We start from the raw sequence: 27,935 nt of genomic DNA on the forward strand, positions 1-27,935 counted from the left end.
AATACATATTTTACATTTAAGGTGACTGAAAAAAAGATTTTGGTCAAATATAATCTGGTGCATACATTAAACCTAGTAGCTCATTAGCTTATTTAAAAACAGTATGAGCTTTCTATATTTGAGCATTTGAAATTAAAATGGCCAACATTATTATGTTTAAGGAGATGATGTGCAAACAAAAGACTCCACCTGGCACACAGGCAGAATAAGTTTCAATAAGAAAATTTTAATATATCTGTTATAAACAAATTTTTTTTAAAAGCCCTTGTAAAAAAAGATCTATGTACCCTAACACAGATCACATTGCCACTGATATCTCCTATCTGTGGTGTAGTATTTATTAATCACATGTTATTTTCATCTTTAATTATGTGACTTTACAAAATATATTTAATTAATTAATTTGTTTGTTTGCTAATTTCTTTTTAAATGCATATATGCAGGTCACTTTAGGTTGATAGGATGATAACGATAACGTTTATTTTATAATCTGTCTACATAGCCGGCCAAGATAAATGTCCATATTATGATTATCTTTAAATTGTTTTTTCCCCTGTCTCTTTTCTGTTTTAAGTGATCTCTATAGGTAAATATAGTTGAAGAAATAGCAATGAATTCCATGGGTTGGAGTCATTGAAAATAGCAAACCCTGAAAACTGTTTTTGTCCTGCAGTTTGAGACAGTAAGAACTATTTTGTTTATTTACTTTCATCAACCAACAACACCGTTTAATCCAAGTATCGAATTAAACACGCAATGTTTAGTCCACGGCGCATGCGCCATTATGTTTGCCACGTACAGGTCGAGCTACTTCCGGCTGTGGAGCGCTAGTCGGAGCTAGTCAGAGGAGGTTTGTGCTGAGTTGGTCCTGCGAAAACATTCTTTACTGCCGCGGGATCGAGATATTCTCAACACCAGGTACAGCAATATTACTACTAACATAATACCTTGTGTTTACCCCATATTACGCATATATTCACGTAACACCGTTGAATGCACTTTAGTTACTGTTGCACCGCTAGCTAGCTAGTGTTTGTTAGCATCAGTTAGCCTCTGGATAACTGGGGCAAACCAAAGACAGACTGATTGGCTGAAGTGAAAGCATTATATTATTAGACAGTTATGTAAATATAATAAATGTGGATGCTTTCGGAATCCACGACAAGTGTATAATTTCTTACTTCCCGGCTACGATGATGCGTGGGGCATCATTTAACATCTGGTTAGCCGTCTGCTAACGTTACTTTGACACCGGCAAAGATGTGTTTTCGCTAAAGACCGCTTTCTCGCAGGAAGTAGGTGTAACATCTGCTGCCTGTGCCGCGGACGTGTCTCGAGTGGATCACTATTTGGCATGGTAAAACAGCCTGCCAATGACGCAGGAAAATGGCCTTATGATAGCAATGCCCTGCGAAGCGTAAGTGGGACATTGATGTGAAACCCTAACTGCTTCGTGAGACCCGGGTTCGTCGTTATTTCTCAGAGTTGACTAATTTTATTGTTTATGTTGACAAATAAGTTAAACAACTATGTGCGCTTTCTTGCTAGGTAGCTAACGTTACCAAAGTAAATCTTAAGAACCTCGCCCATCTTGTTGTCCAGTTAGCTTACCTAGTTTGGAGAGCAACCTGAGTACTTCATTGTGGTTTATCATTTCCTATTATTATATAGCTGTTTGCGTGTTTTGTGTACGTTTTACGACAGATTATTCTAGATTAGCTAGAATAAAGCCATTTAATTGCTCGTTTACCTTAGATTAAACGCTGGAGTGACGGGGTTCCCCATCTATGTTGGCTATCCGCTAGCTAATAAACCACCCGAATTGATTGGACATTATCCAAAGATCACCGTCTTTGTTCTATAGTATTCTTCAAAAGTACTCCATAATACTGCTCTGCCTCGAAATGTAGCAAGAAAGATTAGCTAGCTAGCGCTATCCACTTTAAGTTCACATTTGAGTGACTCAAGAACAATTAAACAGTGGCACTGTCACTCTATTCAGGAATCAAATCCTGTTTCAGTTGGCCTACCGTAGGGTTTATCCCGATGTTAATGTAAAGGGCCAAAGTCTGGGTTGGGAAACTGCAGTTGGACTGCCAAATCACTCTTTCTCCCCTGACCCTTAGACTATGCTATAGAGTTACAGCAAGCTGGTGTAGTACTGTATCAAAGCAGCATCTCGCTTGACCATGGTCGACAGGTCGGATTACTTTTTTCCTATGGTCTTGATATCCTTGATGCATATTTTATAATTTTTGCTTAGGTTCCCTGGTCATCAGATCTTAACAGCAAATTTACTAGGTCTCTTTAGGATTTGAATGCCCATGCATTTCTGAACTGGTCTCTATTACTTAAGATAAAATTCCTTATTTAGAAGTAACGTAACATTAATCTAGTTTACTGTTTTATATGATTGCTTCATTTTGGCACTCTCAGAGGCTGTTGCCCCAGATTAAATGACGCCAGTTTCATGGCTGTCATGTTTGAATGTTTACTGGGCTATTTGGGGAGCAGGTTGTTTTTTCTTCCTTTAATAGCATTACCGGAACCTAGTTCAGCTATAAGTTTGTTTAAAGGCTAAGACTTAAGTGAATGTCTGTCTGGTGAGTGTACTGGCTGGTGAAGCCTGGTCGCTCAGTGGTACCTGTGTACAGTGTCGTGTGTCAGCGTTCAGGTTTCAGTGAGACAGTGTCTGTATGTCCACAGTATGAATGGCCAGCTGGACCTGAGCGGGAAGCTGATCATTAAGGCTCAGCTGGGCGATGATATCCGCCGCATCCCCATCCACAATGAGGACATCACTTATGACGAGCTCCTGCTCATGATGCAGCGTGTCTTCCGGGGCCAGCTCCAGAGCAGCGACGAGGTCACCATCAAATACAAGGACGAAGGTGATTCTTACCTGCAGCTCTCCTGAACATCTATTCTCCTCACCTTGGTGTTGTTACCTTGTCCCCTGGAGTGTGTGATTTTAGGCTGGTGCTTTTCCTGTTCCCCGTGCACCTGGCACAAGTCATAGGCCAATTAACATGCTCTTTGTCCATGTAAAGGGGCTGTTGGAGCAGCTAAAACACTAAAACGGGAAGTGCAGGTCTACTCTTAAGTCCAGGACTAGTGAAACAAGTCAGTTTTTCTACGCCCAGATTAAGCCGCTAGATGTAGACTAACAAGAATATCCCACAGTGATTCACCATTGGCACTGGAGTTTAATCTGGGAGAAATCCATGTCCAGGAAGTCATCCATATGTGCTAATGCTCATTTAGAACACCAACATTCTGCCAACTCAGACACACTTACATTATTATGGATTGAAACTAAATTCAAATGGTTGCTTAAAAATTGCTTTTTAGATGGTCATGAAGAAAATAAAATGCTTTCTTCTTAAATCTGGTCAGGTTTTTAAGGTGTCATCTGGAAATAATTAAAAAGTAGGTAAAAAAAATTAGTCAGATTCCTGTCACCCATGTAGGACACAGTCTAATTAATTAATAAATAATTAACTACGTGTTTAGAGTGCCTGCTCCTAATACCAACCATGTGATTTTTTTTTTTAATGATTTTGATTCACTGAAATATTACATTTCTATTTTCAGAGTAAGATCAAGATTGATAAACAACCTTACCATTCTAATGAGGAGTGTATTTTTTAAGCCTGCCTTATATGCTGTTGAAATGATGAGGAATTCTAATAATAGCATGGGATTCAGAATAAATCTGGATGAAGAGTAGTGTGTCATATTCCTGCTCTGTAACTGACTGAAGGACCACATTGTGTCCAGCCCTCTCTATGGAGAAAAGTGTTAATTCTTCCATTTGGTCTCCTCTGCCTCTTCTCCTGCAGATGATGATCTCATCACTATCTTTGACAGCTCTGACCTGTCCTTTGCCATCCAGTGCAGCAGGATATTGAAACTCACTCTGTTTGGTAAGAGCTTTGCCACTTTCTACCACACACACGCCCCTGATTTTTGCCAATGTAACCTTACATTTGGCTACCTGGAACCTGTTTTGTTGTACTCATCACACCCCCACACTCCACACAATTCAAGGTGGTCACAATTTTAGCTGGATTTCCATACAGGCAGAATAACGAGAAACTGCGTGAAAAATTTCACTAAATGATTTGTAAGGAACAGTCTGTTTTCTGATCATATCTTGTGCAAATCGCAACACCCATGTAATAGTGAGCTTTAAGGTTACAGATTGTCCTACTGATGTAATGGGCAGATTGTCCTGTAAGTAAATAATCCGCCTCCAGCTGTGGTGAGCAGTGACCCTGAGTGATTGCCGGGAGTGGAGTAGAGGCTATTGCACTGGGGGTTTTAAAACACAGCAGGCAAGAGCTTAGTCATTTGATATGCTCTTCATGTTCAGAAACAAAGCTAGAGCTTTTGGACCCATGAAAAACAGTCAACAATTTTAAGGCCTATTTTAAAATTATTTTGTAATAAATGATAGAAATAACAGCACTACTACACTGTCCAATGATTGGGTAGAATCTGAAGTTTACGAATGAGAATGTACTTTTAATTCAGACACTGTTTTGTGGAGGTGTTTTAGAGTAAAGCAGTTGTTTTTAATGAATGACATGTAAATCAAAATGAATAGGATTAAGTGTTCATTTCTTGTTTGTTAATTGGAGTATAACAGTGACCTTTCCTGAGTTTGGTTATAAAAGAATAACACTGTCAGTATTTTGTAATGCTATAATGCATCATATGTATGTTCTTAATCTGTGAAACCATATTGGACTGTTTTAATGAAAATTTCATGACCGCATTGTCGAGGTAGGTGCTTACTGGTCTTGTTAAAAGAACAGCTCAGCTCATTTAAAAAATGAGACCTGTCATATACTGAATCATCCTGTGTCAATGAGTCATCTTTTAAGATGTTGCATTCAAATTACTCAAGTGAAGACACTTCAGTGCAAAACACCTCCAGTTTAGTGCCACAGGCACTGCTTATGTAATCAACAAAATATTTAGGCCAGTTTCTCTTTTCAAGATCATATTTGTTTATCAGAGGTAGAAATATCCAAGCAGTGAGTTTACAAAGCCAGTGCATATTCTTGATAAATGAGAGATTTGAATTTGTTAACAAGCTTGTATTTGACCATTCTAACTTTGTTTGGCAGAACATGCTACACTCTGGTAATACACCATATTGCCAGGAGATGTCGCTCCTGCTGAATTTAAAAGAGCAGGTCCAAGTTTCAGTGTCGAGTAAGTGGTGGGATAGCACGGGTTTATGATGGGTCGTGAATAGCGTTTTGTTAGAGACCAGGTTATGTTAAGTCAAAGACAGAGATCATAACAGGTTAGATCCAGAATCAGAATTTAGCTCAAGTCTACAGTAGTGGTGCATGCATGTGAGATGTTTGTGTATAGTGCAAAATAAATGAAGAAAATGAACCTTTGCATTACACTGAAAGCCTTTAGCATGACATTAACTGTACATACTGTAACCCACAATACTATCTAAGAATTAGCCTGCTGCACTTCAGCAGCTTGGTGAGACAAGCAATCAATAAATAATGACATTGACATAGTAATGAGGTTATTTGGAGCTTATCTAATGAAACCTCATCTCTGTTCTCATTCCCGCTTGATAAATGAAAGTCCTCGACACACTGGGAACTGAGTATTGGTAACTTGAGAGAGTTCACAGCGTATATGCTCTCTATTAAAGGATCAGTCCATTTGATTATGTAAAAACTCAAACATGATGTAGTTCTCCCTGAATGGTTGTATGGCCATGATCATGATTTACAATTCCAGCTAATTATTTTTGTTTCTTCATGGATCTGATTTTTCTATGGTCTAGGCTGGTTTCGGAAAATAAATTTCAAATCCGCAGAGTTCAAGACCGACTAAAAATTCACCAATGTTTTCAACAAGATGCAAAATGTAATTATATTAATTAGTAATACATCTCTAGTATTAAATATTTATATTTATGAAATTGTATGGTGTAATACTGTTTTTGATTTAGTATGTGCAGTTGATTTGTGAATGTGCAGTTCAATAAATGGATACTGGGCGCAGTTATAGTGGATGCATGCAATGATTCACTCAAATAGAATTTGTGTGTGTGTGTGTGTGTGTGTGTGTGTGTGTGTGTGTGTGTGTGTGTGTGTGTGTGTGTGTGTGTGTGTGAGAGAACAGGAGAGACTGTAGTTATGTCTGTGGAGGGCATACCTTCCTTTCGTTGTCCAAAGCCTCTTTTGCGCCCAGTCAGATGATGTTATTTTCTGTGCTGTTTTCAGTTACAGCCCTGTCCTCGGTTGCCAATTTCAAACAAGCTAGAGAGAGAGAGAAAGGGGGAACAGGAGGAGAGAGGGAAGATTAAAAAAAAGAGAGAAGTACTCTAGACTGGCCTAGTGGAGCCCAATCGCAGGTTCCTGGCTGTGCAAATTCACGTGGGCGCACGTGTCCCAGATGTGTGACTGGAGTAAAGGGCTGTGTGTGGCTCTGCTGCCAGTGCTGATGATGAGCGCAGGCCTGGGACAGTTCAGGAAATACTGGCCCTTCTGCAACATCTGGACAGTAGGACACAGGTTGTTGGGTCTTCATCCAGGCTGCCTAGTACATTGTGTGATGCACGTTTGCTCTACCTGGAGCTCTGACCCATGCAAATGCTTGTGTGTCTGCAGTGAACGGCCAGCCGCGGCCGCTGGAGTCCTCGCAGGTGAAGCACCTGCGCATGGAGCTCATCCAGCTGCGGAACAAAATCAACAGCCTGCTGGACAGCCTGGAGCCACCCTCAGAGCCAGCACTGGAGAACGCCAACCCGGACACAGGTAAACCAACCTCACACCTCCCCGAGCCCGGGCTAGGTAGAACCCAGAGAGTGGTACACATAAAAATAGACTCCAGGAGGGCAAACAGGAGGAAAACCTACCATGCAAAAGCCAGATTGTTTTATATAGCCTTTATCAGAGCCACAACGATCTAGATGCCATGCATGTGTCTCGTAGAATGCATGGAGGCTGTGGACCCAGCAGGGAAACAGGCTCCTCCTGTCAGTGCGGCCAGCATGTCTGCCTTCGACCCACTGAAGAACCAGGAGGAGGTTAGCAAGAATGTCATCTCAGCATTTGGCCTATCCGATGAACCTGCTCCAGGTACACTCACTCACTCACTCACTCACACACACACACACACACACACACACACACACACACACACACACTCACTCACTCACTCACTCACTCACTCACTCACTCACTCTCACACACTCTCACTCAGTCACTCACACTCACTCTCTCACTCACACACACACACACACACACACACACACACACACTCACTCACTCACTCACTCACTCACTCACTCACTCACTCACTCACTCACTCAGTCACTCACTCTCACACACTCTCACTCAGTCACTCACTCTCACACACTCTCACTCAGTCACTCACTCTCACACACTCACACTCACTCTCTCACTCACACACACACGCACACACTATATTTATGAACTGCCCCGAAATTACTCGGGAATGGGCTGCTGTGGGGGTGGACACCTGAGCCTGTGGTTTCTTGGCTGTTAGCACAGGACTGCAAAGAAGTGGAAAGGTCCCATTTTTCAGCACAAGCTAAAACTCCTTAAGGTTTTCCATCCAAAGCTGTCCAACAAGCATTCCTTTCCTGCTAAGTGATTCTATCTAAACTCAGCATTTCAGATGCACGCCAACACAGCTAATTTCTCAGTTATATTAGCTCTCTATCAGCGGTTGCCTCAGGTTACATGGTAACAGGAACCCTCTGTGGAGGTAACAGGGACCTCCTGGAAAGCCTCTTGAAATGGCCTAAATATACGATCTGAGTATATGGCCTTGATTGGCTAAAAAGGGTTCAGCTGCATCACTGAATGACCTCCCTCTCTTTTGTTTTCTTTCTTTGTCTTGCTGTCTGTGCCTGCATGCGTGTTTTTCTCACTTACCCTGTACATATGTGACACACTCTCTCTGTGTCTCTCTGTGTCTCAGCTCCAGCAATAGCTGCAGTGGAAGAGCGTTCCGGCACTCCTGACAGTATTAACTCGTCCTCCTCAGCAGCCCACCCTCCTGCTGTGCCCCCTCAGGGTCCTCCCCCTTACTCAGGGGTCCAGCAGCCTCCTACTACTACCATGGATGGTAAATACACACACACACATACACACACAGGTAGAGAAGTCTGGAAAGACTTAAAGTTATGGCTGCAAACTTAAAAACAAGAGCAAACTTTTTTAAAAATATAAATACGCTGAGTTTTCTGCAGCTTGGCACCTCGGTGTCCCACACGCGCACACGTGCTTTTTTTGTGTTCCGTAGTCATAGCAGAAAGACGATAGGTCTACTGCAAAAACGCTCTAGGAAATCCCTTGTGTTTAGCCTTAGACTGTAACTTGCTTTGTTTTGTAGTGACTGTAGTGGCTGAACTTCTCAGTAAAGAATGTTCAGTCATCCAGCAAAGGGGGGGAAAAAACCCTCTGGTCTGTCATGCTGAGTTTTTTCCCATTTCCACTGAACTCCCCTATCAGTGGGAGCGGACATGAGGGAGTGATGTGTTACGCAGGCCCAGCCCTTGTGTGCTGTTCGTCACCATGGTTACGCAGAGAGGAAAGCCAGAAGAGCAGGGACCTTTGATGCGTTCCTTTGTTGAATAGTGACCGCTACAGTAACGTGCTAGGCATTGAAACACACACATGCTTCTCATTTGTTCTCTTTGGGGATCAGTAAAATCAGTAAAATCCATCTATCTATCTGTATGTCTGAGTCCTCACAAACAAATCATGCACCCTCCATGACTTGGAGAACTGCCACGTTCCATAGAGCAAGTTTTGTGCATGAGTGACGTGTGTGTGTGCGCGCACACACACACACTTTAAGAATGCGAGACCAGTCCTTCTTGGAGGACATGGCTGATGGCCGGAGGTCAGTACTCTCACTTCTGTTTGCTGGGCACATGGTCAGCAGACTGCAGCAGCTGTGTGTGCACTGTCCACGCATGTCCCACCGCATGAGTATGATTAGTGTGTTTTGCATTTTAAATTTTATTTATTTTTTTTTTTTTACATGTCTGCTTACTCAGAACTGTCTGTCAGCATTCCAGAGGGTTTAAAACCCTGACCTTGACACACACACACACAGTTGTATGTCTCATAGATATCACTTACAAATTTTTATTTGATACTAAAACAATGTAACAGAAATCCTACAAAACTCCTATGGATGTATCAGCAGACCTCTTGAACGCTTTGATCCTCCATGAAGGAGGTAGGGAAATAGTTTGAAGACCTCTCGCTCTGTCTTAGGTCAGATGTACCAGCAGTATCAGGCTCCAGGTGGATACCCCCCCCAACAGCCAGCCAACCCGCAGCAGCAGTACGGCATGCAGTACCCTGGTAACGTTCTGCTCACTCATATTCTCACTCACTCTAGGAAATGGCAAGAGGTCAAGTGTAGGAGAGCTGAAGGGCATTTGGTAGCAATGAAATGAGGGCCTCATGTCTGTCTGTTTGTTATTCAGCAGGTTATACTCCGCAGCCTGGTGCTCCTCAAGCACCACCCCCTCAGCAGCAGTTCCAGAATTATGCCACCCCCACATCTCAGGCTGCTGCTCCAGGCTCCGCCCCTGGATTTAATGCCCAATCACAACCCCCCCCTCCACAAGCAGCAGGCCAGTATCCACCAGGAGCATTTCCACCTCAAAACTACACTTCCCAGGCCTCCCAGCAGCCAGCCAACTACAACTTGCCGCCCACTTCCCAGCCTGCCCCGGGGTATCAGCCCCGTCCTGGATACACCCCACCTCCTGGTGCAACCCCACCACCTGGGGGCTCTAACCCTTATGCTCGAAACCGCCCCCCTTATGGCCAGGGCTATACCCAGCCAGGGCCCGGGTACCGGTAAAACGTGGCTAACATACAAATCCGGCTGCTCTGATCTGCTCCAGCCCTCTGAGTACAACTCCTCAAACCTGAACACCCCATATTTGACATTGTAGTATGTGTGACCATTGTAGGAGAGAGCATGTGAAAGAGTGTGTGCGCGAATGCCAAAAAAACCTAAAACACATGGTGAGAAACTGAATTTGTGTGGCTGCACAGATGAGACCAAACTAGACTGGACAGCTGTGCATGTATATGATAGTTATTCAGGTGTGTGTAAATGTGTTTGTGTGAGTGCAGATTTTATTTCGTTATGCGTCTTCTAGTTGGTGTTGAATCATAAGTTGGCTTTCTGTTAAAACACTAGATATCACATCTGAAGGAAATCATGATTGAGTTTTTTTTCCCTTGTTCTCTCACTTTTCTTCATTTCCTTCTGTGGATTTTTTTTCTGCTTGTTTGTGTTTTGTTTTGTTTTGGGTTTTTTTTTTTACTAATCCATGACTGGACATGCTGTGTCGCAAGCCATTCTGTAAAAACTGTAACATTTGTTTTCTGGAGGTGAATAAAGACTTTGAAACTAAAAATCTAACATATTGTTTGTGGGTGTGATGGAGAGTAAAAAAACTTTTACTTCTGACATTTCCGGTATCATTTTTTTGGTTTGTGTTATTTAAAAAGTGGCAACTTTATTTTAAAAACTCTGTAAGTGAATCTAAATATTTGACCTCAGATTTCCTTAGTGTCAAAAGAACATTTATTTCCTCTTGCATTTTCACAAACAAACCACAGAAATAAGGAAAACTGACATTTTTACATTTTTATTTGAAACCTTTTTTTGTCGTCAAAAATACTTATATAAAAATGTAAAATAAGCTTGTAAAAGCCCTGACTGCAAATGTTTTGTAGAATACACTCATTTGCTTTCACTCAACTGCTGCGTTCCTTCCTAGAGGACATTGTAATAAAGCTGTTTGCTCAAGTCTGTAACTTCAATGGACAATGTTAATTTCAAAATCTGCATGACTCAAAAGGAGAAAAAAAAATTGATTCTTTCAAGACAAACATATATTTCGTACTGTGCAAAATGGAGCCTGAAGCTAAGATGCAATACCTGTAAATGAGAGATAATGCAATATATGCATTATATGCATTAATATATAGCTGCACAGTTAGGAGGTGGTTTATGGGTATTCCTTAAGACACCTCTAATTTCAGTGGTTTTGAAACCACAGCATTATGCCCAGCCTCTTGATAAATAATATACATTTTTCAGCCATTCAGGGAGCCTGCTACCCCGCGTTTCATAAACATTTCAATTTCTTTATTCTCTCTAAGCACCCAATTAATTTATGTATAAATAACATAAAGCCTTGAATGTCCTATTAGATAATGTGGATACATTCAATTATTTAGTGCTGTGCTTTGCTTTTTGTTCTGTGTTCTCAACAATACATTCTTATCAGATACAATACATTCTTATCTTCAGACACCTGCAGAGATCCTACCATGACCCAGGAATTGGGACTCCACACTCATACCAGGCCACATAGTTGATGTAGGAGGTCCCACCGATCTTTCCAAACTTCACTGGCTCCTGCCGCATGGACCGGAAATAGCCTGAAAAAGATAGTTTTTTGTTTTTTTTTTGCATAGTGTGTGTGTGTGTTGGGGGGGACTCTCTCCTTTGTATTCTTTTGTAAAGAATAGAAACATAACAACCATTATAATATTAATTACTTAACAGGCTTATGAACCTTTCATATGCTGGTTGCATAGATGGTAAAGGTGTAAGTGTGTGTAAGAGCATGAGTGGGTCAGCCAAAAGCTGTACCTTCTCTGGCTGGTAACTGGTTTGGTTGCAGCGGACCTCCAGTACGGCCATCCAAGTACGAATCAACAAACTGACAGTGATCTTCCCCATAGCCGGTTTGATCCCCTATAGTATAAAACCTCCCTGCAGAGAGATACATGCACAGCACTGAGTCTTAGCTTTGGCTTGTATATGCTGCATTTTTAGACCAAGCACTGAAATAACTGGAAAGATCAGCTTGACAGTAGACATAAAGAACTAAAGAAGCCCCGTCATAGGGAACAGCACTAGGCCATGGTTTGTTCACAGGTGTTAGAAACAAAGAGCAAGGTGCTGACCTTTGAGTGAATCGCTCAGGTAGATCTTGTACCTGAGGGAGTTACACAGCTGGATTCCCACAAACTTGCGATACCAGGTCCGTTTCACAAACTGCCTACCATTGCATTCGGAGTAGGAGTCTGCTTTGAATGGGAATGATGACCAGATGGCAGTTTTACCTGAGAGAGGAAAACAGAGAGGAAAATACAGTCAAAAAAGTAAATCACTGGTAGTGAACAAGGCATGGGAAAAGCTTGGAATAGCTGGCCTCAACAGTTATTTGAGACAGAAATAATATTTCTGATAAGAGCAGTTACCCGTGGGGACATCACTAATACGAGGGTCCGCTGAAAAAAGAAGAAAATGACATCACTGCCTGTAATATTACATAATATTAATTTTGTTCACATTCCATAAGTGTTATATCATTGACTGGATAAAATGTGGTGAAGCTATTTAAGGAGACATATGGTTTTCTTGTTATTCTCTGTTTAAGTCATTGTAATGGTACAATTGTTTTGTTTGCTCCAAACTATTTAATTTAATTTAGGTTGGGTTCACCTAAAGTGTAAATATCTTTTCACCCTATAGATTGATGATAAAAAAAAAATGATAGATGCATGATAAAGTAAAAGCTAAAGAGAAAGTCAAGGCACATTATACACTTAGTGTGCAGTGTCACTGAAATTCTGGATTTCGGAGAAATCCCAGACTTATCAGGATTTTTAATTATTTTTTTTTGCCAGAGGCTGTGTTTTCTATTAGCCTCTGGCAGGTGGACAGGTCCCCTGGATCTTAGCAGAGAGGTTTCCGCCATGGTCCCAGAAAATGGATCCATTAGACATATTGGATCCATTAGTGTATCACTGGGCCAATACACATCCTGGACTAAATGCTGTGTGCTGGGTGGTGTTATAAACTGTGAAAATCAGCTACCAGCAGGGACCCCAGTAGGTTACGGCACAATAATCAGAAAACCCAGACGACACATTTGGTTCAAATACTTTGCCTTGAAAGACTGTGATGATTTAATAAAACCACCGTTGTGCTTTTGTGGTTTGAGCAAGAGAGCGATGGCTTGAGCCACAAGACCTGCTGCCGTAAATGCACTGTGTAATGAGAGAGATGATATTAAGGCAGAGGAGGTAGTGGGTCATCCAGCTTCCTCTCCATACCTGACTCAGTACTGAAGCTGACTGGCTCAGTGGGAGGGCCTACACCGAGCTCATTCTTTGGTGTCACTGTGAACTCGTAACTGAAAAGTGAAGAACATTTTGGTGAAGTTCACTCACTCAGGTGTACAGCAAGACTTGCAAAAAAAAGAAAAGAATGAAAAACAGACACTTCTGAGAATGTGCATACTTGCTCTGTGGTTTCAGGTTCTCCACAGCTGTGTGTGTCTGATTGGTTACAACAGCTATATTATTGCCATTTGGACCCTTGGTTAAGATCTCATATGCTGTTGAACCAAATCATATAAGAAAACAGTTAGCCTTAAGTGCTTTCCCTTTTTCCTGATATTACTTTAATAGAACAGGTAAACTTATTTGTTTGAAAGAAAAAGACATTTTTATGCAAGGACTTTTTTTAAGCTTGCCAATAGGTTGCAGACACCAAATCATGAAGTATAAATATGAGAAGTTTAACATGTTTCCATCAGAATCTTTACTAAGATAGCTGAAGAGTGTTTTTGGATATCGCAAAAATGTGGGCTGGTTTAGGAAATTATGATTTAGAGGGTTTAAAACTTCTTCTCAGGATGATGCAGTTTTTAGTACTACAATTAAACAGACTTATTTAACAAAATGTGTTCCCATGCCTCCTGTGTCTCATATCTATTTGTAGAATGACTATGGGATTTAAGATTGTTAGAATATGTTAAAACAAAGTGATTTACATCTTTTGCAAGTGAAAAATATAATAATTCTTTAATTAATACTTATATTTTTAACTTACTGCGTAATTCAGTTACACTAGTAGCTCTTCATTATGTATGCCTCATAATCAGATGCTATATTAACTAAAGTTTAATGATTCAGTAGATAAGTTTTTCAACTAATATGGTAACTAAATATTTGAATTTTGAACCATTGTGGCAACTAATTACTTGAGTCTTTAAACATTGCTTAACGTAAATAGTTATTGAGTAATCAAGTTAATAATAATCCCCAAATTGCAGCCTGTTATTTCACAGATTGTTACACAGAAGTCAAAGCTGGTTAGAGTTACTGCATCTCAGCACGGACAGCTTTAGTCAGCGAGAAAGTCAGTGTAGTGAAGTAGCTAATCATCAAAACGTTTCAATACTTTTCTTTGCTCTTCAGAGAAACAAACACATGATCAATTTAAGCATCCATTGTACAGGGTGGTTGTGAGGTTACTAAATTATTAAATTTTTATTAATATTGAAGTTTATTATACTTAAGACTAATACATGGATACATTTTATAACATACATTTACTATTGAGTTGATCAGTTCTTCAGCATTAATTAAGTAACTGTAGTATAAGCTGTTATCAAAAAATATCCATAGCTCAACTCTCCTGCATTGAAATGGTTACCTTCCTTACAGTGACAAAAAAAAAAACATTAATGCTAACATAATGAAGTATAATCACTAATAAATGAATGTTTCAGTTACCTGTAGTTTCATTATCTGTCTTCTGCCAATCAATTATAACGAAGGAGGGACATCCCTCCACGGTAACCACGGTGACGTTGGAAGGAGGCGTCTTGGGCGGCCCAGTGACATTTACCTCTTCGTTCTCCTCGTCAGGGAATAAACCGAGAGAGCGAGTGACAGAGCAGGGCTCCTCCGGACGCTTGCCTGTGTTATATATGACATGGGGGGCTGGAGATGCAATCAGCCAGAGGTTAGAAACAGTTGCTGAAGTTGCCTTCACAGCTGATCACTGAAGAGTCTTGAGCTATGGCCAGTGGAAGAAACATACTCCAACTCAAATCTGGGCCTAAAACACCTGGTTTCTATAATGATCTATATCCTACATCCTCAGTTCACTCCTTAAGACAGCCCAGGCAATCTGCACCATTGTTCTGTCAAGCTCCTATCGCTCGTTAATTTTTATTTTTAGGCATGAGCTGTAGACAACTAATTACACATCTGCAAATATAAAAACAGGACTGACTAAGATGGGCAAGGATATCTGCTCTACTTTCTGTGATATATGTGACGGTATGTAGCAGCATTACATCTTACCTGTAAACCGTTGTTTTCCCATGGCATCCACATCAGAGACAGGGACAGCTCTGAATATAGTGGAGTTTGGCCCAGTGCCAAACCAACTGCCTGGGAGATACAAGCACACATGCAGAGAAGGGGAGAATTGACAACTGCATACACTGAAAAATGTATATTCTAAATTTTGGCATCATAGTTTTGGAAGCTTTAGCATCAATTGTTAGCTCATACATTATACTCTTCTGCATCTCTAAAGAAAAGAAAAGTGCACGTACACACACACACAATCACACAAGCTGATTGTCAATGCTTCCAGTGTGCCCTCATTACTGTCAGCCTCTGAGAGGAGCGTGATAGTTGCAGAGCAAGTTTTTATATTGTACCATTAAAGCGAGAAAGAGGTGTGCTTGTTGGTGTTGGCTTTCGATAGACTATTTTTTCTGTGGAAGGAGCAGGTTGGGGCTTCAGAACTGGCAGCTTCTCCATTTGTTTCAGATCTGTTATTTTATCTGCGGGATCGTATAAAAAAAAAGCATTTATTGGTCATACAACATCGTTACCTACAACTGCAATATCGTTATTAAGGTACAGTGAAGTGACTTGAGACTCTAAAAGCATATACTGCAGTCACGTTACCCCTCACCCTTCTCTGTCGGCTGCTCCGCCTGATTTGGCGTCTTCTTGTTTGAGACTGGTGCACGCAGATTTGCAAATGATTCTAGAAAAAAGAAATCTCTAATTAGACATTTCTATATTTCTTGAATGGACCACGTAACGCAGAGGGTAACTGAAGTGTGGACAATATGTGGAAACCCCCCCCCCCACTTAAACTGCAATCAGGGTGTAACTGAAAGAAGACAAAATACGTCAGTGCAGTGCTATGAAAGCAGGAAGACTTGAGTCAAGTGGTGATGATTGCTTAAAACCACTGTAACCTCATCCATTAGCATCACTATTCAAAAATGACGAAAAGTGACGTCCTTCCCAAATTCTTGCCTCTATTGAAAAACAGAACTAGGCAAGTGTACATGTGGAAGCACATGGAAGAAAGATTCATAAGTTTTATGCTCCAAATTCAGATGAGCAGATTTAAAGAGGAGATGTTTCCAGGGAATAAACAGGTCAGCTCTTCATGTAGAGTGCAGTTCTCCCTGTGCCACCAAGACTGTGCTCACAATCGGGGCATTGTGTCTGTTCCTGGCTAGAAGCCAGGATAATAATAATAATGCTGGCCAAACTGTGAGCACTGTAACGGCTCTTGGAGTTTGGAAGGGACCGTTTCCTTGGCTATAGGACAAAGACAATTATGTAGAAAAGTTTGACAGTCCACAACTCACAGAACACTACAGAGGGGTCTGTCGTGATCTATAGTTGTATATATTTTCCAATGATCCACCAAGTGAGTTGGATAAAGCCATACTTTCAAAGTATTTTTCCAGTCTTTCCTCTAGTTATCTCTGGCAGTTTACAGTTTATTTTGCTGTTTGCTATAGATTTTAAAAGTACAAGAAGTGAATGACTAAACTGAAAGTTTGGCTTTCCCTTATCTGGGCTTAATGCTGCTTATTTGCTCTAATTTCATCAGAGCCAAACAATCAGAAAAAGAAAAGGGGACTGAAAATATTAAATAAAGTTTTCCACACGCTTCATTAGTCAGATCCAGCATTTACTCTAATGGGGAGAGTGCAAAGAAGAAACCAAATCAAAAAGAAAGACACTAGCATCTTATCAGGACATGGCCATGTTTTAACAGTGGCTGATTCATGATAGTCCTCTCCACAGCCTTGCAATGCTGAAAGTCCTTTCTGATAGGAACTGATCCAGATCATTGGCAGAGCCTTGGAATGAATGTGAAACCCCAGCTGTATAGGAACTTCTCTCTTTATGGTAGCTATCCTATGTTTGTTAGAACTATGCTAACAAGTTTAGCGCTGCTGAAAAACAATCAGTTCTGTAGGAGAACTGACTTGCATTCTATTTATGACATTTAGCTCTGGATGCTAACCATGAGATGAAGGCTTTCGTTTTACCTCTCCGTCTTACCTCTCTGGATACTGTAGAGGAGCATACCAGACAGATGCTGGGTCCACCTGGAGCTCAGACTCTTTAACATAAATCAGTATTGCAAGATCCTGAGACTCTGAGATAAAATGAAGCAACTCCTCGATCTCTAGAGGTTCATGAAACCTGAACTTCTCTCAGCATGAAGGAGATGTCTATCTGACAACTGTTCTAGAACTAGCATTAAGACACATGTATGTACATATGGTAGAAATCTCTCTGTTTGTACATATGTTGGAACTGGTAAGGCTGAGTGTTTTAGTTTACCAAATTGTTTCCTAGGCCTGTTGGTAGGTTTGAGTTGTGACCGCTTTTGATGCTTCACACCACTGGGTACTGAGGGAAAAGAAAAGAATGTTATTCCCATGAAGTGTTATGTCAAAACACATTCCAGGAACAGGACAAATGGCTTACAGACAAAGCACAGCAGCAGCAGAGTGACATGATATATGAATGGAAAACTGTGTGTATTCAATATGATGCATTTGTGTGAGGGAACTAAATACACTTGAGTAGTCTGAGCTGAAAGATCAGAAATAACAAAATAATTCCCACTGAATTTCCATTTCATAGCTTTAGCTGTATCTTAGGCTGTCTTGGCTCTCAGGAGAATCAATCAGCTGTAAGAATGACCAAACAGCTAGAGAACAGCTAGAGAAACACAGAATGGGAAACAGGCTTCTGGCTGTGCATGTGTGTTTGTCTGGGTGTATGTGTGTTTCCCTAAAGAAAAAATGCTACAAATCATTTGTTTTGATCTAACAGCCCCCAAAGGAGACCAGCATGAAATTTGCATCACAGACACGAGTGTAGAAACGTGACCCACACAAACACACCCACACACACTCTTACACACACTTTTACACACACACACACACACACACACACACACACACACACACCCACACACCCACACACCCCTTTTTCTCTCTCTACTATATTGACTACCTATATATAGGCAGTAAAAATGACAGTGTAGTACAGAAGGTTTCCAGAGAAACATAGGTCCTTCATCAGTTGTGAAGAACTCTCTGTCTAAAAGGACCTCTGTTTAAAATGTCTTGTTTCGATGTAAACTATCTGTAACACACTGCAATTTTACAGTACACTGCAGTTACTCCCTGGAATCCACCTGGAATACTGAGGAATATGCAGGACAACATAGAGTGTGACATATAGAAAAGAAACCTTTGGTTTTTGTATTTCTAGTGGAACCTGGAGGGCCACGCCCAGACGGAGTCCCATTCTGCACCACTTTAGGGCCCAGCGGGTCTGCCACAAGTACAGGAGTTGAAGAGTTACGTGTGTTGCCTTTCACAGGGCGAGTCCCATTCCGCGCCACTTTAGGGCCCAGCGGGTCTGCCACAAGTACAGGAGTTGAAGAGTTACGTGTGTTCCCTTTCACAGGGCGAGTCCCATTCCGCGCCACTTTAGGGCCTAGCAGGTCTGCCACAAGTATAGAAGTTGAAGAGTTACGTGTGTTGCCTTTCACAGGGCGAGTCCCATTCCACGCCACTTTAGGGCCCAGCGGGTCTGCCACAAGTACAGGAGTTGAAGAGTTACGTGTGTTGCCTTTCACAGGGCGAGTCCCATTCCACGCCACTTTAGGGCCCAGCGGGTCTGCCACAAGTACAGGAGTTGAAGAGTTACGTGTGTTCCCTTTCACAGGGCGAGTCCCATTCCGCGCCACTTTAGGACCCAGTGGGTCTGCCACAAGTACAGGAGTTGAAGAGTTACTTGTGTTCCCTTTCACAGGGCGAGTCCCATTCCGCGCCACTTTAGGACCCAGCGGGTCTGCCACAAGTACAGGAGATATAGAGTTGCTAGCATTCCATTTGGCAGGGTGAGTCCCATTCACCACCAATGCAGAGCTTAGAGTGTGCACTACTGTAGGGTCCAGAGGGTGCGTTACAAGTTCAGGAGAAGAAGAATTGTGTGAGACCCATTTTGCAAGACGAGTTCCATTCTGCACCACTTTAGGGCCCAGTGGCCGTGCCAGAAGATGAGGAGATGGAGAGTTGCGTGAGATAACTTGACCTAAATAAGAAGAAAACACAGTTAGCAATTTCAATTTCATGATATATGGGAGTAGTCCAGGTCACTGATCGGTTGAGGATGAGGACAGTGCTGATGAACATGAGGAAGACAACACACTGCTTTTACTTTTTGTGCCAGAGATGTGAGGAAATGTCCTTTGGAGACACACAGAAAAGCAATGAGACAGTCAGCTGAGATGCAGTACTGAGGATGGTGATGAGGACACATTAGATGAGAGAACATCTGGAGAGGTGGTTCGGAATGCTTCACCCATAAACAATAACACTGATGATAAAAAATAGTTGCCAGCCAGCATGTTAGCATGAGAGACTACACCCAATGATTCCTGTCTTCCATCAACTGTTATCTGCATTAACATTTTTGACTGAAGCATTCCTTTACATGAGGAATGAGCATTGCATCATAGCACAGCACAGAGTTCGGTTTGTTGATGGTAGCGAGGTTTAAAGAATGTTGAAGGGGATGGAGTACAGTAGTTACAGCACAAGTGAAGTGTTGATGGAATTATAGATGACAAGACATTTTTTATGGAAGATCAGTTTAAATAATGTTTTTGGAGATGGAGGTGATGATTGGTGGCAGTCCAGTTTTGACTCAGTTGCCAATATTATATGATGGGATGCCATTCAGTTACACAGAGATGTACATGTAAGACACAGTAGTTAAGATCAACAATGTTGGAGCCTCACGAACCATTGATATCATTACCCTGGTCTCTATCCACCACCTCACTGACAATAGCAGGCTTTGGAAGAGGCTCTCCATCCTGTGATTGGCTTGGAGCTGTGTGACATAGAGAATCTTTCTCATACGATGATGTGGTATATACGGTAAAAGGAAAAATTACCTCTGCTGTTGCTGTGAGTTTTTAATGCAGATTCCAGGTTGTGGATTATAAAAAATATCTATCAGTGGGACTTTTAGGGGAATTCCTGGCAAGGCACATGGTTAATATTTAGTCAAACTGAAACATTCACTTTCTGACTGGTGCAGACATTGTTAATACTCTTAAATTACATTAAACGTTTTAATAAATCTTTTCCAGGTGTGATAACCTCAGAACGACTACATCAAGGCCAATCAGCTGGCAATATACTATAAATTGACTTTTTATAACCAATATTATTTAATAAATTAATGTAAATAATACATAAACAATAGGAGAATTTACCTTCTTGGCTGCCTGAGAGCTTCTTGTTCACAGCCTGCGTTTCTGGCCAATGACTGACATTAAATTTTGCTGGAGTTTTTTTGAGGAAGTTTGTTTGAATTGTTGCTGGGGATTCTTCTGGGACATGTTTGGTGCCACTGTGCTGAACATTTATAATTTGTGGCTCATTCTCAGGTGTGCTGTCACTTATGCCATATTGCCAGTGCATTGTGTGGGGAGTTTGTATTGTAGAGCTAGAAAGGTGATCGTCTTGGGCCAATACCGATTCCTTTTGAAATTTAGTGGAGCCCAGGGGCTGTTCCCTTGTCTTTGTTACTATTTCATGGATACTGGGTGTGTACCAGTCACTGGTTGTTATAGGGCTTGGTGTTTCTTTAGCATAAAATGTATGTTGGGAAAGTGGATGTTGTGATGCTATGCTTTCTTGTATGTCTGCTTTGGGTATGCTTGTGAAGTTGTCCTTAGTTGAAGCTGTTGGAGAAGCATTAGTGCTTGACACCTGTTTATGCTGTGTTGTTGTACTTAATTGGTAGTATGTGTTGTGTTCATTTATAGATTTTGGCATAACTGTATATGTTTGATGTTTAGTTGTTCTAGATGAGCTAGGTTGATGCATTTTGTTGGGTTGTTTTTTAGTTGTGCCTGGTTGGGGTTGTGTGAGGCTGACTTGTTCATAAACGGGGCTTGGTTGGGTTGGAATTTGTTGTTGAACTATGTTAGTTGGCAATGCTGTGCTAAATAATTGTTCAGTTGTCTGGGACTGAGTTGTACTTATCTTTTGGAGTATTCTGGGCTTGGTTTGGGTTATAATGGACTTGACATTGGTTGCTTTGAGCTGAGGTGTGCTGGGGTTTTGTTGTATTATACTGGGCAGAGATTTGGTTGTGATGGATTCAGGCTGGGCTATGATGGGCTGTTTCTGGGTTATGATGGGCTCTTTCAGGATTGTGATGTGCCAGGGCTGTGTTGTGATGTGTTTGGGCTGGGTTATAATCGGTTTGGCCTGGCTTGTGATGGGCTCTTTCTGGGTTGTTCTGGAGTTAGATTTGGTTGTTCTGCAATGGAATTGTTCTGTGCTAGTTTTTGGTTGAATAGTACTGAGATCAGGTATGGTAGTGTTTGTTTGGGATTGGGTAATTCTAGATTGGGGTTGGATTGTGTTTGAATGGGGTTGACCTGTAATATGGAATTGGCTTGTTCTTGGATGCGTTGTATGAAGCTGAGCTTTTACTGTGCTGGTATGGGTTTCAGTGGTACTGGGTTGGGTGTTAGTTGTTATGGGTTGGGTTTCAGTTGTAATCAACTGAGTTTTAGTTGTTATTGGTTGGGTATTATGGGTACTTGACTGGGTTTCAATGGTGTTCAGTTGGAACTGAATTGTGTTGTGCTGTTTTACAGTTGTACTGGAAATGGATGAGATTTGTGGGTCAAAAGAGCTGGTTGTCTTTGAAGTGGGCTGACTCATGAGTGTCTGAATGAATGTTAGAGTCTGGGTCAAAAACAATGGGTCCTCAGTAGGGGAGGAAGATGCTATGCCATCAGTTCCTGTTCCTGTTCAGAGAAGAGACACGACAGTGCATGTCAATGTGTGTGAGTGTGAATTTGTGTGTGTGTGCTTGTATATGTATTAGTGTGTTCATTCAAAAATGATGTGTCTTCATAGACAATTTATTTGTAGCTTAGAGAATAAAAAGTGTTTTTCAGCATTGAGGTTGAAATGAGAAGAAAATAGCACCTTTAATAGGAATTTAAGTTGCTCTGCATAACAGTCTTTTTAACAGTCATTTTTTATTATTATGACATCTTTCCTTGACAGGATGCCGTAATTTGTTGGTATCTTTGCTTTTCTGTATAGGGGGACATCAAACAGCTATCTTTCAGTAACATAACAAGATCAGTACATTCTTCTCCTGCCTCATATTAATACCATATGACAACACACTAGTTAGGTGCTATTAACCAGGACCTTCCATCTCTTTACAATGAGAGATGAGAAAGAAAGCGCATCCGAGAAAGATCTCATGGATCGGGATCAAGTATAGAGCGATCAATCGGTTTTTCAGATGCACATAGAGAGAGCTTAAAGCTTAATTTGTGCAGTATTTAATTTGATAATAAAGCCTTAAATTTAGGTGCTGTTTGTCACATAATGTTTGTCACATCATTTGTTATATAAACAAACATTATAGTTAAAATTTTTTTAAATGTGTTCAGTGTATGGCTAAGAGCATAGGCCAACAAGGAAAAACCAAATAATCTCTTGTATGCTACAAACAATAACCAATATGCCATTCAAACATTCTTCATTATACATCAATTGGGTAAAAAAAAATCCTTTTATTGACAGAGTGGAAAGGAGACAACAGACTAATGTTAAACTATACCAAGCACATTTTATTTTTAAAATCACTTATATAAGAGCTACATATATTAAGAGTTCAGGGACCAGTAATAGACAATGCAATAGCAAAGAGACAGCAGTCATTTTAAAGCTTGTTACCTTGATTTCCTCTTGGTGTAGGAGGATCTGCGGTGTGCCTGACGAGGGGAGGATGTCTGCTCAGAGTGATGTTGTGACGGACTGCAGAGTTGAGGGCAGCACAGTGAATTGGACAATTAATAAACACCATGATCCCACTGTTATCTGGGAATATTTACAAGTGAAGAAGGACATGTCTTACTGGTCACAGGTGGGAAGGCGCGGGGATCGTCCACGGTAGGTTTCTGGATGGGAACAAATGTGCGCATTTACAAAAAGTAAATATAGAAGAGAGAAAGAGGACAAAAGAAAACATGAGCCAGCAGAAGCTGGTAGATGGCACAAGTACCTGAGGGCTCAGCTGACTCCTTGGCTTCAAAGGTTCATGAATATCTTGTAAAAAAATTTAAAAATTAATAAATAAATAAATAAATAAATAAAGGGGGCAAAAATTGTTTGTTGCTTGTATACCAATGCTAACACTTCAGAGCCATGACCAGAGATTATTCTGTATGTGTGCTGTGAAGTGACCCACCGGCTGTGTTGTGTGTTACTGGAGGGCTCCAAGCCCCAGTGTCGGCCTTGGTCTCTGCTCGCACCTCAAACTCATAAGGTGTGTCCGGTTTGAGATTATCGATGACTGTATCAGTGGTGGGACATGTTTCATAGTTCCATTTGTGGCTGGTTTCCTTCTCCTTGTAGCGCACGGTGAACTCACTGGAGATTCAGAAAATGAGTGATGTTACAGTCCTTGAGGCCCTGATTAGCCCCAATATGTGTGGTGTTTCAGATTCCTGAAGCAGATTCTTATATTAAGAAGCTCCTGTACTGTATTACTATGCATTATGTATGAAATCTAATGTGTGATGACTGATAGCCACATTAACATACATACATTTATTTCAGCTCTGCACCAGCAGTAGCTGCAAAGTATTCCAGTTTTGTAATGTTTTTTTCTTATGTGTTTGGCTTTGAGCAAACCAGAACATTGGGAGACTGTTCTGATGATCACTGCACCTCTAGGCCCCTGTGCTGTTCTATGTCTCTGGTCAGAAGTATGACCAGACACTTGGAGATGGCAGGAACATTCTGATCTAACACAGAGAAAATGCACACACACATGCACATTTGTGTGTGTGCATTTTCTCTGTGTTAGATCAGAATGTTCCTGCCATCTCCAAATGTGCATGTGTGCACAAATGTGCATGTGTGCACATACAAATGCACACCCTCCTACCCATCCTCCTCGCAGTCTTCTAGGTGAGCATCTGTGTACGGGGTTTTCAGTAGTGTGCCCCAGGACAGGTGAACTGAGGTAGGGGTCACAGTGCCAATCATCAGATGCAGAGGTTTCTCCAGAGACACCTTCCCTATAGATCAGATTGTTGTTTATTAGTATGTGTTTGTTACTCACATGAGGATAATAAGACTACAGGAACCAAAAGGCTTTGCATGTATTTATAGCAGCTCATGTATTGATTCTTGGTTTGTTTTTGCAGTATTTTTTTTATACATAATGTGTGTTAATGTTTACCCGTGCACTTTTTTTTCACTTTGTTTGCTTTGACTGGCTGCACTACAATCAGATATTTTGGCTCAGCATCTAAAACAGAGAAAGAGACAGTGAGAAATAACACTGGGGGTGGGGGGTGGGGGGGGGTTAGCGAGAGGGGAGAAAGAGAATGGCGGGGGGGGGGGCAATGCTTTACCGATCTCAGTTTCGTAGTGCTCGTTCTCCTCAGGTAGCTTGATAAACTGTTTGGAGAACATGCCACTGCCATAGCCCAGGATATATCCCTCCAGTTTTGTGTCTGCTTCCGGTCGCAGGAATTTCAGGATGATGGTGTCTCCCGTAGCAGTGATACGCACCTTCATAGTCTGCCTGCGCACTAGAAATGAGACCCATAAACACATAAAACTCAAACAAATAACTTACCCATATTACACAAAAAAACAGGAATAAAAATAACTGAAGAGTATAACAGACTCTGTTAGGCAAATGTTTTGGTTTCTTGGTGGAAAAATAAGTCTTAACATGATGTCAAGGCTTCAAATAAATAGGGCACATAAGGAAATAACAGATTTATATGCTTTTTACAGTATTAGAGAACTGTTTTTGTTATAGCCGCAGGGAAAAACACCAGCATGATGATTGCCCAGAGAGAATTTTTTGGGATTTTTTTATGGATTCGGTGAGAAAAAAGTTTCAGTGTGTTAGTTTGATGAATTGGTAAACTCTACTGTGGAACAACACCCTGTTGACTGCCAGTTCCTTCTCCATCCAGCAACTACACCATCAGTACCACCACAAAATGCATTAATCAGAGATTCCTGGCAGAGGTTTCCTGTGTTTGTGGCCACACACCCTTACAAAAAATCTTCTTAAACTGAAAAAAACACCTTTAACAGTCAACAATGAGTAGGGAAAACAAATTTCCTAGCAGTGAGTGCATTATAAGAAGCATGGCCGACCTTCCACATCTTGGTTGTTGGAATGGCGTGTGTCACTGTAGAATAAGAGGTCGCTGTGTTTTAGAGAGAAGGAAACTCCTGGCAGAAACCTCCTGGCTCCAAAACAAACAAACTGGCTTTTCATTACATCAGAATTGGCTCGGCCATTCCCCGGGCAACTCCCTGAAGGAGCAGTCAAAGTTGGCCTGGCCAATAAACCATTACACTGGAGAGATGCACCATTAATGACACATGACTGTGCTGAACTCAAACCTAACACTGGGCAAAGTCTTCCTGAGTGGGTGTGAACTGAAATACAGAGATCAATTCAGGGTTTCATCACATGCAATAGTTTTTCTTCTTACCAAAAGCAACACTCATATTTTGTGTAAAAATAGATGAGAGGTTGAAACTGTATTTGTGTTTGTGCCCACATAGATGTAGCATAGATATCCATGTCACTGGACTAAGTTCAGAAACTGGTTGGTAAAGTGGACTAAGTTAGGTAGTGCTCAAGACAGACACACACACACACACACACACACACTTTTTAATGAACTCAGGAAGGTGTATCAGTATAAATCACTGGGAGTCACACAGATTTAAACTTTTAATCAACTGCAGGTTAGAATTATTAACAAGCAGGTACCAAGACACACTAGATGATTACATTTAGGCTCACTTTGAAGTAGTTTCTTTAAGGATGACAACAGATCTCTTCCACATGCTCAGTGGCAAATGAAGCATTTGTATCTTGCGTCTCATGGAAATCTAGTTTTGCCAAGAATGGTGTCAAGTAGAGATTTGTCAGGTCAATGCGAGCTGCAGCAAGTTCAAGAATCTTTCGTGTTTTCTTTGGCTGAATTAAGATTTGGTATACGAGAGGGCAGTGGCATATGGTTTAAATCAGTTTCATGCTTAACAAATCATTCAGAATCAGCTTGTGCCCTGTGGTTCTCATACTGGATGACACCTTGGAGACAGAAATGTTTCAACATGGGATTTTATAAAGCTCAGTTATAAAGTGCAGCTAGAACAATGCTAATCTTAAATTGCCTCATTATGTGTTAACTTATGTAAGACATCCACTTTTTGTTTATTACTTCTAATTTTAGTTTAAGAAAGCAATGAAATGACTTTCAACCAAAGCCGGGCAGTTTAGCCCATTTGCCAAGGCCTAAACTTAATCCGTGCCTGGAAATGCACATGCCGCACCGGGGTCGATACTGTTGACAGGATCCAATAATGATTAGGTAATGGAACTTTTCAGAAAGACAGAAAAGAAGGAGAGAAAGAAAATAAACAATTGCAAAGGAGGTCACTGCACTGTTTTTCCATTAAGCAATTAGATGCATGAGTAACATTCACAGAAAGAGAAAGAGACAAAGCTTGAAGTTCAAGAACATGGCCAGAAAAACCAGGTGTCTACAGTGCATTCAGCATTAGTCCAATTATCCTTTCATCTAAGAAATAGACCCGACCTGTCTAGCTCCTCAGGACCTTTCAGTTTCCAACACCAGGTCATCTTGTGCTCCAGCAGTGCTGCTCAAGTAACGTACAAACAGGCTGTCCCTCATCAATCATCTCTCTAGCACCATGAGTCAGTAGTAATGAAGGCAGACCATTGAAGTGACAACAATAATCGCTTCCATTTTGTACCAATAACCAAACAAAATCTAGCGATAAGACCATATCATGTTCGTAACCTTTTTTTTTTCAGCGCAAACAGCTTACAAAATAATTTGTTAAAAAAAAAAATTGATTTATATCAGGGGTGTACATTGCCCTGATCCATGCCATATATGGTTGAACGCAACAGTTGATTAATGTTCCAATCACAGCAAACAAAATGCCAAATGGACTGCTGTCTTGCCAACAATCAAGGTGGTGAAATGTAATCAAGACAGTGCCATCAATAACATGCCACAATTATGATGTGACTCTTATTACTAAATATGATCACATTACTGCACGCAACATTTACCGTCATCTCAGCGCTGATGTTGACAGATGAGTTGGAAATATTCATCGGTGATTTTCTTGAATTTCCATTTGTTCTATGATATTTTTGCCTCTTACCTGGTCAGATGTAAATTACCAAATCATAAAATGCAACTAAGCAATTTCAAATTTCACAGTCTTGTTTCCAAAAGTCATGTGCAGTTGTAAAACATAGTAATGAACCAGATGGACCGTACCTCGGACTCTGGATGTGCAGATGAGGTCGAGGAGCAGGACCTCACTGATGATGAGGAAGAATAAGGTTCTCATGTTGCCCCCTTCACTCAGCATACATACAGCTTGGCGGGTTACTGAAGCTCACTGCTGTCCACGACAATCCTCTTCTTCTCTCTTGTGTTCAGCTCTGAGGCTTGTCTCAGCTTCTCTTTGCCCTGTTATTGAACTGAATTCTGATATTGTCTCTGCTTCACAGTGCACAGGGTAATGCATGTGTGTGTAAATGTGGGCGTGTGTGCGTCAAGGAGCTAGCATGTGTAAGTGTGTCTTG

General features: G+C 41.1%; 2 protein-coding genes across 6 annotated transcripts; one reads left to right on the top strand and one right to left on the bottom strand.

Annotated features, from left to right (window-relative positions):
* Positions 1-803: 803 nt before the first annotated feature.
* tfg (trafficking from ER to golgi regulator) lies at positions 804-10,515 on the top strand. 3 transcript variants are annotated; one of them, XM_027005166.2, is made up of 8 exons: positions 804-918; positions 2,707-2,891; positions 3,843-3,926; positions 6,654-6,800; positions 6,978-7,124; positions 7,993-8,139; positions 9,300-9,389; positions 9,515-10,515. In XM_027005166.2, exons 2-8 carry the CDS (start codon positions 2,708-2,710, stop codon positions 9,895-9,897), a joined length of 1,182 nt encoding a protein of 393 aa, XP_026860967.2. In that variant the 5' UTR covers positions 804-918; position 2,707; the 3' UTR covers positions 9,898-10,515. The 3 variants fall into 3 exon arrangements, with proteins under 3 accessions (XP_026860967.2, XP_026860969.2, XP_026860968.2); XM_027005168.2 differs by having other exon boundaries at positions 9,518-10,515; XM_027005167.2 differs by lacking the exon at positions 804-918 and adding an exon at positions 1,357-1,464.
* Positions 10,357-27,935, bottom strand: LOC113574332 (target of Nesh-SH3). Of its 3 annotated transcripts, XM_027005161.2 has the most exons (22): positions 27,625-27,935; positions 24,685-24,864; positions 24,510-24,578; positions 24,213-24,345; positions 23,511-23,692; positions 23,325-23,368; positions 23,178-23,220; positions 22,997-23,077; positions 20,497-22,047; positions 20,019-20,108; positions 18,456-19,304; positions 17,535-17,603; positions 15,850-15,924; positions 15,590-15,715; positions 15,225-15,314; positions 14,649-14,858; positions 13,369-13,465; positions 13,182-13,261; positions 12,324-12,353; positions 12,027-12,185; positions 11,710-11,832; positions 10,357-11,495 (listed from the first exon to the last, which is right to left on the bottom strand). In XM_027005161.2, the coding sequence occupies exons 1-22, from the start codon at positions 27,716-27,718 to the stop codon at positions 11,380-11,382; spliced, it is 4,491 nt and encodes a 1,496-aa protein (XP_026860962.2). In that variant the 5' UTR covers positions 27,719-27,935; the 3' UTR covers positions 10,357-11,379. The 3 variants fall into 3 exon arrangements, with proteins under 3 accessions (XP_026860962.2, XP_026860963.2, XP_026860966.2); XM_027005162.2 differs by lacking the exon at positions 20,019-20,108; XM_027005165.2 differs by lacking the exons at positions 20,019-20,108; positions 20,497-22,047.

Source organism: Electrophorus electricus, chromosome 25, assembly GCF_013358815.1.
Source record: "Electrophorus electricus isolate fEleEle1 chromosome 25, fEleEle1.pri, whole genome shotgun sequence".
Taxonomy (NCBI): Eukaryota; Metazoa; Chordata; class Actinopteri; order Gymnotiformes; family Gymnotidae; genus Electrophorus; species Electrophorus electricus.